This window comes from Macrosteles quadrilineatus, unplaced genomic scaffold (assembly GCF_028750875.1).
Source record: "Macrosteles quadrilineatus isolate MER2022 unplaced genomic scaffold, UCM_ALF_1.0 Scaffold_4__1_contigs__length_99947679, whole genome shotgun sequence".
NCBI classification, from domain to species: domain Eukaryota; kingdom Metazoa; phylum Arthropoda; class Insecta; order Hemiptera; family Cicadellidae; genus Macrosteles; species Macrosteles quadrilineatus.
The window spans coordinates 66,789,146-66,810,320 of NW_026542597.1; the positions used below are offsets into that span (position 1 = coordinate 66,789,146).

Here is a 21,175-nt window from a genome sequence, read left to right on the forward strand (position 1 = left end):
AGGTTTGACGTGGCCTGAAAATGCTAATAATTGTATAATATGGGTTTTAAAAAAGAGTATATCGCATTAAATAATTTACAAAAAGCTACGTACTCAAACTCAAACAAAACTTTAGCCAATATGATCATTCTGTGTCAGCAGATAAATATTTCAGCTGCATTTATCAGATTCAACTTCGCACGCTCTATTCCAATTTAGCAGCACCCCTGTTGAGTCAAGTGATACACCACAAGGAACCAAAGGGAAGGTGAAGTACCCTTGGTCTAATAGAGTGACACTAGTGGCCCGCATGTTGTGGTGACTACCAACATCAACATGCTTTGACAAGGGAATGTTACAGGCTAAATAAGTTGCCACCCGCAGAGCTACTATACGTTTGTGTCATGTCGAGTTAAAGCTGGAATCTTCTCTTGTTCCAGAGAAAATCTTCAAATGTTCAAAAACATGGAATTTACTTTACTGACAACCTGAATCCTTTGGCACTCCACTACGATTTGAATAACTTTTTAAATTCATTCTCTCGTTACACCACAATGATAAAGAATGATAGGAGGTAGCTGGTAGCTCGGAAATTCAAAACCGAATTTCAAAGGCTTAAGTTTCAAAACTGCCAACCCCCGATGACTTTTAGCCACATGATAGCGCCGTGACATTTGATTGAATATCGTACATCCATTTATCAAAAAATGTGTTTTACATGCTAGGAAACCTTCCTTCCCTAAAGCCATTCTTAATTCACTTTACCGCATTATAACAAATTTTTAGTCAATCGACAATCAAATCCGAATTCCAACGCCCGCATGGATCGTTTGCAGCCGGCTTGTACTCTGCAGGCCTATATTAGCATGTCAGACATGAGCCCGTCACTTATTCGCCCATCTGCCACGACCCCAGGCACAATACGTAATGCGATCCTCATTCAAGAGAGAAAGTATGAGTTTCGAGCCCCTCAATACGGGTAAACATTTTCAAATCGCGCCGCGGGACGTCGAGCCCGCGTCTGTGGGAATCCGGATTTGAGACTCCCAACTCTAAATGTATTGTGTTTGACCGCGAGATTTGGCAGTAAATATGCATTGTGTCGACAGGAAGTGGTTTATATGAGAATATTTTGACACGTTTTTGCGGCTTTGGGAAGCTAAGCCCAAAGGCTCTTTCGGTGTTGTAGAGCAATTATTATTTAAGGAATGACATGTATACAGCTTAATAGTTTTGAAGAGTTTCCACACAAATGTGCGGTAAGCGTTATATTTTAGAAGTATTCAAAGAATATTTACGTTGAAAATAACATGTCGCGAAAGCCACACAATTAATTCGAGTTCCCAAATAGACGTGTTGACATTTTATGGCCAAAGTGTTAAGTTCTTCTTAAATTAAACCACACTAAAACCTTAACATTAATGGTTTAGTGTATTTGAAATCATATATAGTTTTGTCATGAACTTGCAATCAGCTTAAGTACCTCTATAAATATTATTTCAAGAATGTGCCTTATTTGAACTGGCATTAAAAATTGTATTTTAAAATACGTATCAGTTAAGAGCATTATTGTTATTTTTTCATTTGTAGTTTACCTTATTTGTAATTTAGTAGCCTTTTTCGTAAGTTGGTTTTATTTTCTAAAGTATTTTTTTTTATTTACAGAATGGAGAGGAGATTTCAAAGGTAATACGAAAATTAATCGGAAAATCTACATCATGAGTGAGTCCATTTTTAATTTAATGATCCATCGTTAACGTACTGACATAGTACATTTTGCTTTCTGATTAAATTTAAATACTGTGGAACAAATACCAGTTAAGACTGGACGTTTGTAACCCGTTTACGAGAAATCAACAAAAATCTTTATTTAAAACATTATAATCTTAAAGCGTAGTACTGCATATTGTTCTTATACTATTATTTTTCATAATAATCACCAGTTTTTTATTGTTTCAATTTCTTTGGTAATTTGGTATGTTAGAATAACTATCGAGAGCTCCTGGAGTAAACCAACATAACTAGGTTATTTTGTTTTATTTAAAAGTACTTCATGAATATACGCACTAATATTTGTCTGTAAAAATTTCGAACTCTGTAATAATAAATTAATTCTTTAAAGAATGCCAATGTCTTATCGATTTAAAAAATCTAGCCACGAGTACATAGTTTATAAATCGCTTTCAAAGCGTCTTGACAAATAAATTTCTCAACTGATTCCTCGAAACAAATCACACTATTGAAACACTTGTGAAAGTACCCGATAAACATCGATATATCGCTATCGAAGTGTTACCTTGTTTGAGATTCTTCGCAAAAACTCGCACTGCCGAATACCACTCCAGATAACCCGATAAACATCGATAAATCGCTATCGAAGTGTTACACATCGACTTGTCAGTTTTGACTAATATACAATCAGATTCTTCGCAAAAACTCGCACTGCCGAATACCGCTCGAGATAACCCGATAAACATCGATATATCGCTATCGAAGTGCTACACCTCGGCATGTCAGTTTTGACTAATTTCTCAGCTGTTTCCTTGCCAAGGTGTCGCATATCGCTCGTATCAGCGACTAATAGAATCCGATAAACGATATAAATATTGCCGCTCCTACCCTGTAATTAGGCAGGTGGATCGGGTCTTAAATATTCTGGACGGGTCAGTTTTTGTAGATTCAAATGCGGCGTTGTGTTGTAATCTACAGGCGAAACTCGTGTTTTTTCAACGGCGAAATTATGAATCCAGACATATGTTGGAATTTTTAATTTAACTGAATGAGTTTTAATGAAGCAAGTCAATGCAAATAAGTATTAGCTGGTTAAGTATTAACATTAGGTTGGGACAGCGGGGTTTGGATCAGAAACATAAGTATTGGACTTGTAATCAATTATTTTATCGTTAAAACTTATAGAAATCGGTAAAATTTAATAAAGTCTAGCTTTTATTTCAGCAATTTGGTAAAATATTTATTTAATAGTTTGGCAATATGATGAACCTAACTTTATGTTTAAAAAATTATGTTTTTTCAGCACTGTAAATAGTGAAAGTTTCTTTAAAAAGCTTACCAAAACCATTCCCCAGGACTAGTGACAAAATAACCTCGATTTTTGTAGGTTTATGTAGGTTTCAAACAACTGTAGTTAATGATGATACTGTAGTTATGTTTTTAACTCAGTTTAAGGTTTGAAGAATAAACTATTAGCGTATTAGCACTGGCCAAAAATATGATTAAAAAATCGTCAACCAAATTAAATATATTTCTAAATCTGATCACTATGCAAAGTTTGTCGAAAATGTAAAACGTTGTTAATCTCTACATGTTGATTGACTTAGTAATGCAAACCCTTGTAATTTGGATTCTCGATTCTCATACTTTCTTAGATATTGTCCTGAAAACATACTTGTTGATGTATCCTATACAACAGTTGGTCAAGTAAATTAATTTGATAAAATTAAGAATTGAGGTTATATATATTTTTTAAACATTAATATTACAGTCGAATCATGCTGCTATGTCAGAATGAAACAGTAGGTCATGCAAAATTGTCTGGGTAGCCAAGCTGAGAAGAAAGGTCGCCTTCAATTCTGAAGGTCGCTGGTTCGATTCCATGCGGTGCTGATTCTAGACCCAGATACCATTTATCATAGGACTATCAATTGATACAAATCAAACAAAAGGTTAAGGGTTTACGCAAGACCATTTCTTTGGAAAAACGTATAATTTTTCGTTTTTACTACTATTGACCCAGATTTCCAGAATATATTCAATCAAAATAAGATCCATACAATGAAGAAGACCCACATTGGAGGGAGCGAGAAAATGATTGATTGACAGCTAGCCTTTACCCTTCTTGGATTCCAAATTGAGCTGATTGAAGACTACAAACGGCCCATTCAAGGGCTCCTCGCTCCCCTTGAATTTGTGTCTAATTGGAGTCTTCTAAGTAACCATTATCATTACCATTGCCCATCAGACTACCCTAACAGCGACGTTAACAAGGAGTCGAAACTCAATGATTCTCTCGTAAATTGTAGGGGGACAAACGGGCTGGAAAATGTCTTGATTTGACTATGGGGTGAATGTAGAATCATGTAACAATTGTATTCGACTTTTGACTTTTTAGTAGACGTTTTGTTTGATTATTTACTGTAGATGTACGAGAAGTGTACTTTTCCCACAGTCGAAGTTGTAACAGGTGTTGATCAAATGAACATCTTAATTCATGGTTTAGTAAAGTGGTTTGAAGGGTTAGGTGCACATTCTGAATTATAAGTATAAAAGAAGGAACTTTAAAAATACAGTAATAAAATCAATGCCGGGCAGCACCTGGAAAAACAATAGCTATAAATAATACACGTTAAATACAATTTTTGCAAGAATATACAGGATTTTAAGGAAAACAAAAATAAAATTGGAAAACTTAAAAATAGAAAAGATTAATCAACACACGATGTCCAAGTATATCACAAACTTACTTCAAGAAGAGTTTTGGAAGAGTTGCTGTGTACTGGGTTATAACGTTCTTCCTCACCTGAAGACTGACGGGGTCAGATTCAATGCTGTTAAAAAGGGGAAATTCATTGCATACGAGTATTCCTTAAAACTACATAAACTTATAATCACGATTAAAAATTAACTTTACACAAATAATACAGAACTTGTGTACAACGTTAATCCTTCTTTACATACATTTTTATGTATACTGCAATAGAGTCATAAATGTATCCAATAATTTATTGACATACGTAACGCAATATTTACTCGCCACTCAGGCCTTGGGTTGATGAAGACGAGAGATTAGAATCTCTCTGACACCTCGCTGGAGATGGAGATCAAGGTTTGTTTAATGGGTTGGGACAAAAAGCCAGAACTGGAGATTAGAGGAACAGCTGATCTGGTCTTGTCTGACCAGCTGTCTACCAGTCTACCTGTATCTGAACATCTAGATTGGGACATTAAACAAACTCCATCAGCTTAGTTGGCAAACCTGCTTTAAAGTAATCGAACTCTCGTGACAATAAGTTGTTTATTTTTGAACAAAACGAAAATGTCTGAAATGTTTAAAGTTTTCTGAGATTTGAGTGATTTGTTTTGTGTGTATTTATTTATTTGTGTAAAACATATAAGTTGTGTGAAGTCTAATTTGATTTCAGGTTAATAACGGCTTATTTTTGTGTGTTTCTATTTTTGTTTTTCCACGTCATTGGTATATCTACAGTATTTACGTTTTCCGAGAGGTCCATACCTAGACTGCGCCGCTGTTTAACGTACACCATTTTTTGTATAACATTATAATTGATAAATTAATGAAAAAAGACACCTGGATTTAAAACCGGCCCCGCTCTGAATCGAAGCACTCTTCCAGATTAGAAGAACACTGTAACAACTTGGCCACCCTCATTATTAATGATTTGGTTTAGATTTTTAATATTTTTCAGCTTGTATGCTCAACAGACAAATTTTGTGAAAAATTTTAATACATTCTAAATATTTAAAGTTTCCTTAAATTTGTATCATCATTTTGCTAAATTTCAATAATGTTTGTCGAGTAGCCTACTTGCATTCAGATATATAGAAGCGAAGGCTATTTTGATTTTATATTTTAATACAATCACAGATTATAGGATAAACAGTAGTAGTTGTCTACTCTTCAATCCGTGGTATAATATGAGGATAAGTTGCTTAATTAAGCTGCAGTAATTTTCCCTTTTAAATTTGAAATAGCTTATATTTTAGGAATTGATTTCTTCAAAGACTTTACGATTGGAGCATAGGTAAATGGATAAACATAAGGACTAAATAGTCTTTTGTTATTTTGATATAAATAAACATCACAAATCTTTATTTAGAAAGAAATACTATCTAGATAAACAATCAAACGAGAAACGCCTAATTATCTATGTGCAAAGCTTCCAAACACTGTGAAATACAACTCCACCCCTCTTCTTTTTGCGCAGTAGGCCTATTTCTATCACAAACTATAACATTTATAAACATAAGTGTTATAATACAATATATTATCTCCGCAAACTAATTCTGCAACGATTACCGCCGCGGAACAAGAAAGCAAGAACTGCACAATTAACGAGGGAGATTTCATAAACAAGCGATAAAGAGGGAGATAGGGAGTAACAAACGTAACACAATAACAGCTGTGGTGTAACAGTGACAAACAACAGTCGACCAATGGCATCGCGCCGTTCCCGCCACTAATGCCATTATCGCGGTTGTCACAATGGCCGCTTACACAACAATCTGATCATACTGGCCGTGGACTGTTTTGTCACTATTATCGGCTTTAACGCGCTTAAATGCTCCCCGGTGCGCTTAAAAAGCATTACCGGTGTTAACACGGGGTTATTGAGGTTAGGATTCCCGCGCTGTCAGTCAGGCTGACAAAATGGCGGGAGTTGTAGGGTTTAATTGGTGTTATCCGTGGTAGCCAATAGTAAGAGCATTACGTTTATATTCTAAAGTTCTAAGTTTACTTTCAAAGAATATTAAGTTGCATGTACGAAAAAGCGTTTTTTTTTCTACGGGCACAAATGAATTTTATATTTCTGTAGTCTAAACATTATTGATGATAAAATTGTTGTATGCTTTAAAATGTTTTTAAGCATAGCTATGATGTGGAATTGCAAAAATGATAGCAGTGGCATGTTTTTATTATAGTAAAGACATCTATATATTAATAAACAAGCTTCTTTCTTTACAACCTTTTTTCTCAGCTCGTGTGAATCGCAGGAAAATCTACGCATACTGTTAAAAATATATTTTCCTGTAGATGTGCAGAATTCCTTTATAAATTAAAATAGGCTCAACAAAAATCACAAAAAATGAATTTAAAATTTAAAAAAATTAACATGGGCCTTATGGGTTGCCATGCTGGTGACGAAATAACAACAAAGTGCTATTTTTTCCAATCATGTCATTATTGTTATTATATTTTTATGCAAAACAGTGCAATCTGCCAATGTATATTATTGTATAAAGGTGTTTCCGTATGAAATAAATAAATAAATAAAATATGAACAAAAAATCAGAACAAATGGAAGAAATTCCAATCCCATGATGTATTTACAGCGTGTGTGAAAATAGCATAATAGATTAATGTCTGTACATTACTCATTTTTGGTCGAGTTTTCGACCACTGGATGACCTCTAATTATTATTATTTTGTTTCAAATTAAATAACTTTATAAATAATTAACTTAGCCCATAATATTTTTTCATAATCTGACCAAACTTTTACGCCGAAATAGAAGTTTTTAGACGCATCTAATATACATGTACCACAATTAATCAGCTAATTAATTTATTTATTTATTTATTTAACTTATTTATTTATTCCACAGCAATACCATGAACAGTAAGAGCATACACATAGTTAATATAATAAAAATTTCTGCTTTCTTTCGCTACTTCGACGAATCCGACTGATAACCGTAAAGTCGGCAAATTGAAGTGATTTTCATTAAGTATTCACATTTACTTTTATCAGCGCCACCAAACCTAGCTTGCATGATTCTCAAGTTAAAATATTAAAGGCTAGCTACTGTAGTAACATCAGTTTGAAAAATGTCCAATCCTAATCAACTTCTAACCACACCCTTTGTTACTAGGACGTCTTGTACAAACAAACTGGAGACTTGATGAAGACGTTGAATGAATCAACAGATTGAGCGTTCACTGGAGTGTGAGTCGCATAACAATCTCCACAATGGACGGCTGAATGAGTGAATGATGAGTGAATGAGTGATTACCGCTGAATGACGCCGAGTGATGGTCAGTTTCCTCAGCATTGTGTGCCGCGGATGTCCTGTTTACAGGCAATGTTACCAATATGACTACACTATAACAACCACCACCTTCCTGTCGCCTTGGAGCTTGGCTATCAACTAGGTCGCAGAAACGTGAACAAGAAGGCTACGTAGACAATTATTGCGGATGTTGGATTATTCTAGATTTGGTGCTGAGACGAGACTTTCTGAAAACTTGTTTGCAGAAACTTACAGTTGGAGAATACTTGAACGTTGAATGCTGATCTGATGTTGTTACACCTTCTCCACCATCACACACTTGATAAAGCAAAGCAAACAATTTTACTCAATAAACAAATTTATAGAATTTAGTCTTGGATAATGCGGCGTTATTTTATTGATCAAAAAACTAAATAGAACATTTCTCATTCACTCCTTCAGTGTACGCATATGTTTTATTTTTGGATTTCATTATTAAAATGCTATCTCCTTGTATCATATTCTTAATTATGATATAATTACAGCGACATTTTACCTTCCACTTTGTTATGATTTAGTATCTCGATGTATCCTCACCACCTCATTCCACCTTGTATTAACTCATAACTCATTTATTGAACCAAATTTAATGATGTTGTAATTTGGAAAAAGGCTGCCCACTGCTCCCTTTCATCAGCATCTAGCTTGCTTCAACATTTTGAAGTGGTTGTTGCGGTAAATTCTTCGTCTGTTTTTTTAGTATCTCGATGTACTCTTTTACCTCCTCTAACCTTTGATTTTAGTTTTCATTTTTAAAAATGGCTATGTAATTTTTTTTTCTTTTCCAGCAGCATCAATTTTGCTTCAATATCTTGAAGTGATTTTTGCGGAATCGTCTACCTCAGTGTCTATAGTATCCATTTTTACTCTTGGGTATTCTTTAAACATCCTTTGATTGTAGTTGTCTTTCTAAATTTTCTTTCCCAGCAGCATCCAATATGCTTCAATATCTTGAAGTGTTTTTTGCAGCATCTCCTTCCTCAGGGTCTCTAGTACCCAGGTGAACTCTTGGATATACTGTAACCCTTCTTGTTCTTGTTGCAGGATGCAGCAGCAGCAACTGGCAGCTCAGTTGGCCCACTCGCACGGCCACCATCACAGCTCCACGTCGCTTCACTCTCACAGTGAGCCGCCTCCGAGTCCCGCCGCCGCCTCCACCACCTCCGACTCCTCCATCAGCCTCGGAGCGCCGTCCCCGCAGCCGCCCCCACCGCCTCCCTGCACGCTACATCGTCCCTTCTCGTGATATCGGCCCCCCTGGCCTCTCGCCCTGCCCGGACACTCGCTGCTCTCCTAGGTGCAAAGACTAAGTGTTTGCCGTCCGAAAGTTCTTAAAGCCACTTTAGACATTTTTAAAGTTGTTCAGGTTTTATTTTGAAAATGGTTTACTGATTTGGACTTTTTGTATACAATTTTTATGTATTTTTCATCACAAATTAATTAATGGGATACTTAGTTTAGTAGGCCTACCATGTTTTAAAATTATATAAGATTACTCTTAATACAAAGACCGATGGTTGTAAAATAAATAAGGAGATAAAATCAATAATAATTACTTTGATTATTGGTACTTTAATACTTCACACAAGGATGCCATTCTTTCTAAGTTTTTCAGAACAACTGGCTTGTTTTAGGAAAGATTTAGTTAATTAGTTATGGAAAATTCTACTATTTTTACACCATAAACTACACAAGAAAATTGTTAATTTTAACGTTAAAATGTAATTAGCTAATTATGAAAAAGTATTTGCTATATTGTATACAATGCAATGTTTTCTGTAAGACCTAATACTTGGATTGGAGAGCAGCCTGTTATGAAGTATGTGTTTTGCAGAAAATTGATCCTTACAAGTCGATAAATAATTCACAAGAATAAGAAGTCTTAAATTTTTTTTAATTTAAAATATATCCAAAACTATGCAATATTTGCATTGTCGTCATCGATGGTAAATTCATGTTCATTTTATGTACAGATAATCTCCAAAAAGAAGTTTTTATTACAATAGTGAGTTATGAATTCACCATAATAATACTTTTTTTAAATGATTCGTTGGATTCAAGTTCCAATGTTCCAAAAATCAAACTCACTGCAAAACACATTCTCACATCGTCCTTTTCATAGATTATACGTGTATTTAAATAATTTATATAGAAATTATAAATCGTATATATATAAATAATAGTTATCGATATATAGTACTGTATTGTAAATAAGAATTATTTAACCCTCTTTTGAGGACTCTTTCTCAGTCAATTGTTGTACCAAGACCAACCTTGCGTTGTCATGTAAATAGAACGTTACGTAAAATTTTGTGCAATTCAAATTATTTGTAAGGTACGACTAGTTTAACGTACTGTAATTTTAAATTCAACCTGTTACAATGGGAGGATTACCTAATAGATTCAGCAAGGGCTTGAAATATTATTGCAATGTTTGTGCGGAACTCGAAGCTGTGTTTTTATTTGCTATAGATATTTAGGGGTTTAAGTATTGTATTTAGGCTATAGGCTTACTAATTTTAAATCGTCCATAACAAAAACTATAGCGTTTTACATTGGAAAAGTTATATCTTTACCAGGTCTTTCTAAATCTAGTATCATTCATTTTCTAAGAAAATTTTAATGCTTACTCCTTAAAATTTAATTTCTAACCTAGTTATGTATTCAACTAATTAATTTTAAATATTCTAAGGCTTTAATGACACATAAATCAATGACTCGACCTTTAAAAATACATGACAACACAATTATACTATTAACCAGGCAATTTGTCAAAAATGAAAGGTGAAAATAAAGCAATATTTCAAAATGGAGCCCAGTGTCAACAAATTACAGTTATTAATGCACTAATGGAATCAACAAGATGTTAATAACCGTGGAGTTGCTATTTGGAAGGTGGGGGGAGGGGTGAAGTAACAGATGGGGTTTCAAAACAAAAACACCTGTCCTAGGAACAGTTGTGCCACCTGAAATAATAAAAATACGCTCAGTTTACTAAACAGTATGTCATGCAATGTGATTTAGCTAATAAGTATTGAGCTATAATATTTTCAAAATTTATTCCACAGTATTATTTTTTTTATTATTAACCGAGTTTTGTAACAGTTTGTGACATTTTGTTAAATATTTAGAAACTTATTATTTTTATTTTTTAACTTTGAATTGAATTTTTTAACGCAAACTCAGCTAAACATAGTAAGTAATATAATTTACTATGGACCCTGCAAACTTTCTTATTTCATTGTTTCATGAAGATCTTTTGGTGCGTTTCTGGTTGCATTTGAGTAAGTTGATGTCCACTACGTGTTTTATATCTTATCGGTATACAACAACACACACTACACAACAATACAACAACAACAATAATACAATTTACATTGTTGTTATATTAAAACATAGACAAATGCAATTAAATTAGACCGACAGCAGTGCTGCGGTTAGAATAATTTTCCTAGGATAAGCACGCACCACGTAACTACACGGCACTCCTAGCGGTGGACGCCAGAACTTATGCTAACCGTAGAGCCACCGGTCTGTATTTAATTCTACTTGTCTATGATTATAACAAGATCCAAAAATAATATCGTCATACTTGGTCCATCGGTTTTAAGATTAGTAAAATACCTACAAATAAAGTGAAAACAGCAACGCACTCAAAGGTTACAAAACAGAAATAACTCAAAAACATTTCAGCTGATGCGTAATGATAAACATAATAAGTATTTTTAATTTTCGGAATATTTATGAATCTTTTTCGTCATAAAATCCTCTTTATGAACCATCATTACTATTTCATTGCTATCAACCCCCGGTCATTGTTATTTAATGACATAATTACTCTGTTGTTCCGACTGCAACTAATTCATAATTTGGCATTAACGGTATTCGTGTCAATAAATTCACAACCCATTTTTACCCTAATTATTTGTGATAATTATTTATTCCTAACGCCAACAGGGATTTTACTATTAGTGTTATATTTTTGTAAATAGCTACATGTACACTTTGCCCTCTAGTTTGTAATCTGAGGTGCAGTTACTGTAAGTATACTGTTAGACTTGTAGATATACTGTAGTATACACAGCTTTACCTGGTCGCCTAAAACTCTTGTAAATATCATGCAAATATATCACTTATATGATAACCTGTGTGTATTATTGATACCTTAGACATGCTGTCGAATCACAATTCAACTATAAATATTGCTAATTTACAGTAAATAAGTTTCAGTGTTTTAATTTTTAACCAAGAACCAACTGATTTTTTTTCCTTTTAATTGAAATGCAATAGCATCAACTTTATGCCACTATAAAAAGAGATGTTAACTGTAGGTATATCAGTAGTTTCTTTCAATTTAATCCTTTACTATGGGCTTGCTTTAGACCCTCAAAATAACTACAGTATTTAAGGCGTTTGAAATTAAATATTGATTTATATCCTTAACAAATTGAAAACTGCTTAACTTTCAATTTTGTAATGGCATGCATTTTATTGTCAAAGCTGATTGAGTTGTTAAATACCAATCTAAACAATAGGTAGTTTGGACAAAGAATCCATTGCCATTTTCATAATAGTATGCCTATATTTTTTCATCACTAGGGCCTAAAGTGACACTTTTTGGCCCGAGGTCAAGTTTTACGATCGAGGCGAAGCCGAGGTCGGAAAATGAGCGAGGGTTAAAAAGTTACATTTTTTCCGTGTGGCGAACTATATTTCTCGTCATAGTGCATCTCAAATTAACAAAAACAAAGCTAGAAAACGAAATAATTTGTATGTAAAGATAACCTCTCTAAACGACTTCCACCTTGTTTATCAATTCTGCTAATGCAAATAAGCAGCTGTTTAGTAAGGGATTCAATTATTTCATCTATTAGGATGTGTTATTATACCATCGATATGTCGAGCAATCGACAACAATAGGCTAATAAACCTTACATAATGAATCAATCAATGTATAATTTCGATCGATACGATTGCCACACAATCGAAATTTACAACTGTTTACAACAGCTGATTTTTACTCCCTAGAGACTAAAAATATTTTTTTTACTCCCTAGAGAGTAAATATGCTACTAGACCCGCAACGCATGCATTAAAAACGGCTGTTTTTGCTGCAGTATGAAGAAAAAAATAATTGGGCACCGTCTAAGAATACTCTCAACAAATAATCATATAAATTATTCAACATACCTAAGAGTCAGTCACACATAAATACAAGTATATTAAATAAGAAAGCTATTTTTACTTAAAAAAAAGCATTTTCCCGTGCAAATTGGCGTTTTTTATCATTATTCATATGTCTTAGAGATGTCCAATCTCGAATTATTTGTGGATAATCAGATATCAATCCCGTCACTTCACACTATAACACAGTATGCTACACACTACACTACAGTAGTATAGTGTGGCCTTGCTTCACACAGACCAAAGCCCGACACACGAGCCACTTATACCAGAGCACAGAAAACGTACTACTATAACCGTATAGTAGTATAGGTATAGTAGGTAGTATAGGTTATAGTAGTACGTTTTCTGTGACCAGAGGAAGCAAGCTTATTAGTAATTTCGTAAGTAACATAGAAACAAGGATACGACTGAGGTTTCGTATGGTATGTGTATGTAATACTAGATTGTATACAAACTATTACACAATGTTTACGTTACAACTTATGGTATCAGGCCACGTAATGCATACACATACTGTATACATATTAGGCTAAAATAATTTAATTTTAGAATAAAGAGTAGACAGTATGAAATGTCTACTCTTTATACTGTGATAAAATAAAGAACATTTTGTCATTACAGAAAGCTGCAGTTTTTTAGGGCGGTTAAAAGTACCCAAAAAGACTTAACTTACCTCTGGAAAAAATACCACTTTAAATTTCAACAAGATTTGAGTAAGGTTACGTAGTTTATACCAAAAGAACTATTAGTACTAATTAAAACAAACAAAGATGGTAATGATGATGGATTTTGATTTGACACTCCAATCGTCATCAGACCCAATAGGCGAGCCCAAAAAATGTAGTATTAAGAGTTCTTCTAACATGGATTGCAACATTTACTTTTCCCTTTTCCTCTCAATTATTCAAAATGGTGATACAAAATTATATTAGGTGTATTGGTATTTATAAGCACACATGTATTCAATGAATGAGTTACGGTTTGGTATTGCATCACAGAAATCTATATAAGTAAGCAAGCATGTTTCTGAAAACCTCTTTTCTCAGCCCGTGTGCATCGCAGGGAAAATCTACGCTTACTGTTAGAAAGATATTTTCCTGTAGAAGTGCAGAATCCCTTTATAAATTAAAATAGGCTAAAAAATAAGCACAACAAATTAATTGGAAATTAAAAAAATAACGGGCCTTATGGGTTGCCATGCTAGTGACAAAATAAAAACAAAATATAAACTGAAAATCAAAACAATTGAATGAATTTCAATCACATGTTTATTTACAGCGTGGGATGAAAATAGAGAAGTCTGTACATTAGATTATTTTGATCGAGTTTTCAACCACTGGACGACTTCTAGTTCTATTTAAACTACGGTAGTATATGTTTTATTTACATTAAAACATTTCTATTTTTTTCTAGAATTGCATTCAGTTCAAATTAAAATAGTAATCAATACGGTGACTTGCCGGTGGATTGCATGAAGCATTGGATTATTATTGTTCTTAAATAACCAAGTTTTTCACTTAAAAAGCACAAAGTCCTCTCCGTATATATAGATTTAACAATACTGAAATAATTAAAGTATGTAATAAAGAATATAATTTTTAATAGGCCTATAGAAAATACCCCTAATTGGCATGCCATGTAAAAACAAATTGAAAACCCCCGCTGCAGTAAACCTACAGACTAAGTGAATTTGCCTGATTGGATTTTCACAAATTATCTCTCAGAGAATGTCATATTTCTTCCTTATTTCATTAGTTAAATTTTTTGTATTTGAACGGATGGTGCTTTGGCCTATAGGGATCTCAAAATGAGAAAGTAAATCGTTCCCCGGTCCAGGTCCTACCACGAGACCTACGGTAATAGCTTATTCCCTATATGGACAATTCGTAAAAATTAAGTAGGGTTAAAATTCTGCATAAATTCAGCATGCCAAATAATATCCCTTGTGTGCAATATTTGACCAGAATAAAATTGTCATTTAGTAAAATACTTAAAGTATAATGTAACTCCACTTAAAATATAAGGTGTGACAGTTAAGAAATTTACTATTTACGAACTACTTTAGAACCAAGGAAAAGAATTCTGTAACAATTGTGGTCATAATTAATATAGAACAATTTTATTTTATTTTAAAATAAAATTCTATAAATAATAAATTATAAATAATTCTATAAATAATAATAATAAATAATAATAATAATAAATAATAATAATAAATAATTCTATTTATAATTAATTATAAATAATTCTATTTTATTTTATTTTATAAATAAAATAAAATAAAATAAAACGATTTTAATGTATACACTACATCAATATTGCATATCGTCGATTTCTATAATACCATGACGTGATACATCTGAACCATTTTTATTACTATTTTATTCATGGAAACATTTGTATGCGTGCATAATCTAAGCTCTAGGCAAAAAAAAAGTGCAGTATGAGCGTTGAATGCATCAGAGCCTTGATACAGACTAAGATCAGTTGGTTCCTTAGCTGGGATCCTCTTAAGCACAATGCTCTGTGATCGTTGGGTCCAGTGTCAAACATTGAAAAGCTCACGATTTCCCATAATCGACTCTGCAATCCCTTGTTTACTAGCCTCTATAAGAACTGCAACCCAGCCTGTGATCGTTGGGTCCAGTTTCAAACATTGAAAAGCTCACGATTTCCCATAATCGACTCTGCAATCCCTTGTTTACTAGCCTCTATAAGAACTGCAACCCAGCCTGTGATCGTTGGGTCCAGTTTCAAACATTGAAAAGCTCACGATTTCCCATAATCGATTCTGCAATCCCTTGTTTACTAGCCTCTATAAGAACTGCAACCCAGCCTGTGATCGTTGGGTCCAGTTTCAAACATTGAAAAGCTCACGATTTCCCATAATCGACTCTGCAATCCCTTGTTTACTAGCCTCTATAAGAACTGCAACCCAGCCTGTGATCGTTGGGTCCAGTTTCAAACATTGAAAAGCTCACGATTTCCCATAATCGATTCTGCAATCCCTTGTTTACTAGCCTCTATAAGAACTGCAACCCAGCCTGTGATCGTTGGGTCCAGTTTCAAACATTGAAAAGCTCACGATTTCCCATAATCGACTCTGCAATCCCTTGTTTACTAGCCTCTATAAGAACTGCAACCCAGCCTGTGATCGTTGGGTCCAGTTTCAAACATTGAAAAGCTCACGATTTCCCATAATCGACTCTGCAATCCCTTGTTTACTAGCCTCTATAAGAACTGCAACCCAGCCTGTGATCGTTGGGTCCAGTTTCAAACATTGAAAAGCTCACGATTTCCCATAATCGATTCTGCAATCCCTTGTTTACTAGCCTCTATAAGAACTGCAACCCAGCCTGTGATCGTTGGGTCCAGTGTCAAACATTGAAAAGCTCACGATTTCCCATAATCGACTCTGCAATCCCTTGTTTACTAGCCTCTATAAGAACTGCAACCCAGCCTGTGATCGTTGGGTCCAGTTTCAAACATTGAAAAGCTCACGATTTCCCATAATCGATTCTACAACCCCTTGTTTACTAAGGAGAGCTCTATAAGAACTAAGCCACCACAACCCAGCTCCACAAGCAATCACAGGCTCAAAGATTTCTCCATTCCACGATTTACCTCCCATAAATACCTCTTCAGATAACGCCGGACTTGATCCGCGGCCCCAAATTGCCACATAAAAATTCCCAAGTACCATCTCGCTTACGGATATCGGACGCTTAATTTGATTTATAAAGTGGTTTTAATTATGGAACTGTGTGAACACTGCGAGCGTGCCCGCGGCTTGGGGACGCTAATGATAGGGTTCCGCCCGTAAATACATCAGTCGGTAGCGCTCATTAAACGTATTATTATCACGCCGACTTCACGCGTGACAATTTATGTCTTAATTCTAAACAGCAGTATTTATTTATCGATAGTCGGCCGCAAGATTACAGGCGGCAGCGGAGTCCTCGTATCTCACTGCGCGTAGACCGACGGCGGTTCGCGTAATTTCTGCCATCCGCTCGCCTCGCCTACATCGGCAGCCTGGCCTACATGTGGAGGAATTGTGGGATTTTAGTTTGAGGTGATTTCTGAAATAAAATCCTATACATTCTTTCCCATCGAGCTTCGGACACTCTTCTAACTTCTGAGATCCGCTCACCTCGCCTACATCGGCAGCCTGGTGAAGCGGAGTTCTGCCTACACGTGGAGGAATTGTGGGGATTTGATTTTGAGGGGATTTCTGGAAAGTAAAATCTTACATTGGTTTGGAGATGCCCTTCCTTAGTAGATGCTATACATGATTCCTCATCGACAAATGGGAATTTGCGTAATTTTTGCCATCGGCTCACCTCACCTATTGGAGAGGGCTTTGGGCAAGGTACGGCCTATAAGTAGAGTAATTGTGGATGTTTTGCCGTTATATTGAGAGGATACCAGAGGAAAATCATACATGTAGGAAAGCCTCTACTTTGACCAGAAGCTACATACAACAGCTAACCCAAAATAATGCAGCTGAAAATTAACACTAAACACTTAAACAAGAAAAATTTATTTTTGTCGTGGTGTCATGCTTCCCATTGATTGGCCTTATATCACAGTTCGATGATGAGTACAATGCCAAATTTAAGTGGCGTAAATTTATTACCAATTAATTAGTTTGTCGCGTACCATCCAAATATACTTCAATGAATAACAATTAATTTATAAAGATATAAATTAAAGTAATAACTAAGGTGCATTGCAAAAATCACAATTGCTTACATTATATTGGCTTCTTATTTAAATACATTTCTTTGTAATAATTATTGAAGGCAATTTTATTTCGAGTAAATAAACATAAATTGGTGTCTTGTAACTCAAAAAAAGACTTGCTAAATTTAATAGGCTAATTCAGTGACTCCTGTAGTGACCTGCACCTAAATATCAAATTTACAGCTTAAAATAGCAAGAATAATTTTTGTGGTAATATGACCGTTTTACAACCTAGCTTTAATGGTGAATTTGAGGTTGATCCCTAAAGTAAATCCTTGCATAGAGGTTGGAAAAGGCCCTACCAATTAATTAAGAGCCAACCCTATAATTAACAACTTTGGTAAAAGAAAATGACAGAATTGAAACATATTTTTCATATTTGAATGTTCTTGAATGAAAAAAATACTGCTTTTCCAAACCGATATGAAGAATGTTGAATTTGATAAATATTTATGAGAGAATGTACAAATCAATTGTATTATTTATATCACAAAGAGGTAGCAAATGCAAATTCTAAGACGAGTACATAATCTAAATTTAACTAAAGAAAATTGAACTAAAATTCTTCCATTGGGAAGACACACAATGTTTTAAATAGTTGATGCATTTCGTAATTGTTAACAATATACTTTTGTTTTTTATTGTTATTTATTCAATCGGGATTAACAATTTGTCATCGGGAACTGATTCTTTCTAACAGCAGGTCGAGATTAAATTATACAATGACCAGGGTTTGGACCGCTCTCTTGATGTTAATGTATGCCACTACGAGTTAAAAAATGTAATTTCTGTTTTTAATATTGATATTGTATCACTGCAGCTATATTTGTACAAATAGTAATAGTATGCATCTTCAAGCAACCAGTTTAAAATGTTTCTAGTGATTTTCCTTCTAACAAAGTAGCTATTTACCGTAGGTACCACAATAATTTTGTATTTTGAAGTGTACAATTAAAGGCAACAGAGAAAATTCAAAGAAAATTTACATTTTAATTCCTACGTTATTCTTATGGAGAAAGAAAAACCGTTGTAGTTTACTTGTTTGGATATATTTCATAGGTATGGATGTTGGAAACAACTTGGCAAATTTATTTATTTCATCCTGTCTTGTTTACGGAAATATTTTGGTAAATATATCAGACAAGTTCGATTACTCTGCAGGGTTGCTGCGGCGGGGGTATTTTATATGCCGTTGATTTGACTACCACATTTCTATCTCAATCTATGATGGGCCCAGATAAAATTTGTCGGGCTTCAATAATTGGTGATCTATCTAAAAAATAGTTGACTTAATGGCTAACATTTGGACCGCCCCCTAAAAAACCCTACCCTATTTATGTGTAGCTTAAATACAATCTTACCCCGCTTACGCCATTATTATATTATCCAACAAAACCTGGCGGAAACAACAGTATAAAACATCCCCTGTATAAACAATACGTTGTCACTTAAACCGGCATTTAGGCCGCGCGCGGCGGGGCGCAGCTGGCCTGTATATTATTTAGAGAGCGAGTGTTAATACAGTCCTAATGGCGGTGGAGATGGGGGGTTGTAAGCCGATTTTGACCCCCGGAGCCTCACCCCTACTACCGCTGTATCTTCATCTCTGACTGGGCTTTTGTGCTAGGTGTGAACGACGACAGCTAGTCCCTTCCACGAACATCATTATGGCGCTGCCACTTAGTCTTACCCTAATGGCTTGGATAAATACCGTGTTTTGGTGAATCGGGTCTGGGTGGTAAAAGTTTTGGGAAGAGTGTTTAATACAAAGTCTATGAATTATGTGATTGATGAAATAAAATTGATTTAATCACCACAGAGAAGGGTTTCGTTATAATTTTGCAAATTTTTGTTAGCTTACATAAGTGCACACGTTTTTTTTTTAATTCAATCAACTAAAATTTATATTTTCATGAAGGCTATAATTATTTATGATTGCACTGTCCTGGCCTAACAAATAACATTGCAACTTAGAGCAACGATATTTCACACAAAAAAGACATAATAACCAATTATGTCCACTAGAATAATTTTGATCTTTTAGATTTCTGCCTTTTATAAAATTTTTACGGGAAACAAAAGAACCTATTACATCCAAATAAGCATTTAAAAGAAATGTCCTCAGTTAAATAAGAAGCTAAGCCAGGACTTCTAATCCACGGAGGTGGATTACTACTAAAGGCTCTACTGAGTTGTGGAAATCCCCAATCATTCTCTGTGCCATTTGAATTTCAAATAAAGCAATGATGAAACTTACTCTTGAAGATGTTACCTTTACGACTACGTATTCAGCAACTGCATCTATATCAAATATAGTAAACCTAAATGTTGTACAAGGACTTCCTGATGAATAATGCTTGCCGATAATTTCATACAAGAGGCAGGCACAAGTTTAACCATTGCAATACACACCCTTTCCCATGAATTCAAATTCCTATCCGACCTGGGGATGATAGAAAAAGCATTGGAAGTCCTCCCTCAGGAGAAAGTGCTATTGCATTGTTGAAAGATTTTTCTCTAATGTATAGGCCTACTCTTAATGAATAATATTTTTACTGTCATGTTTTGTCAATAAATGTTTGTATTTTGACTCGGCTGATGCCCCGAATTCATTGCTCCATAGCCTATTGAAAGTTTTCCACCAATAAACTTTCGAATGTTCTACCATTAACGTTTCATTCTTCACCTTCTGCAAAGCATTTCAAACTGTTATCTTCGCCACCAAAACCTTAGAAAAAACGTGGGCCGTTGCTCCACACCCTCTATTCACCCATGATCTGTAGTATTCTGTAGTGTCGGATGGCAACTCTGCTATCAGCTGATCTGCCAGGTGTCCGCAGCTCGTGACGTGGCCGCTGCTGGAGGGATTACTGCAATTAGCACCTTGCTGGACCCAAAATACATCCTTCTCTGGACCATCTCCGACTCCGGAAGTTTTTGGCCAATTAGCGCGTTTCCGGTTGACGTTTTGGGACTTTTTCGAGCTTTTAGCTCTCCCATTCATTCAAGGCGGGATTTAAAATATTGGTCGGCTGTTGGATTTTCTATTGGTAAAGTGAGTGGTAACTATATGATCTGCTTGGTTTACAGGTCCTAAGATAATCGCGAAACTGTAAACTGTACGAAGGAGCAGTCTTTGCAAATAGAAATTTTTGTATCGTTTTATATTTCTCGTGTTTTGTCAACTAGATTCGTTAACCCAAGTAGATATCTCGATATAAGACGTTTCGTTTTCCATATTTAGTAAAATTAAACAACTTGTGGTACTTATTTTAAGTTACTCATTACCATTAATAGTTTTATTTAGTTACGTACAGTTTAAGGAATGTTAAGGCTTATTTAAGTCGAGATGAATTTTCCAAAACATACATAACATTTTAGGGGATTTTTCATTATTTTGTTGTCAACACAATTTTCCTTCAAACTCTTAGAGACTTTATAGAATTATTCAATAAAAC

General features: G+C 34.6%; 1 protein-coding gene across 1 annotated transcript in view; it reads left to right on the plus strand.

The window, feature by feature from the left end:
- Positions 1-9,127, plus strand: part of LOC128992312 (homeobox protein SIX6-like) — a 55,397-nt gene extending 46,270 nt beyond the window's left edge. Inside the window, exon 2 of the mRNA XM_054415816.1 lies at positions 8,829-9,127. Within this exon, the coding sequence (XP_054271791.1) occupies positions 8,829-9,030 (202 nt within the window). The 3' untranslated portion in view covers positions 9,031-9,127. The remainder of the gene's footprint in view (positions 1-8,828) is intronic.
- Positions 9,128-21,175: the final 12,048 nt, after the last annotated feature.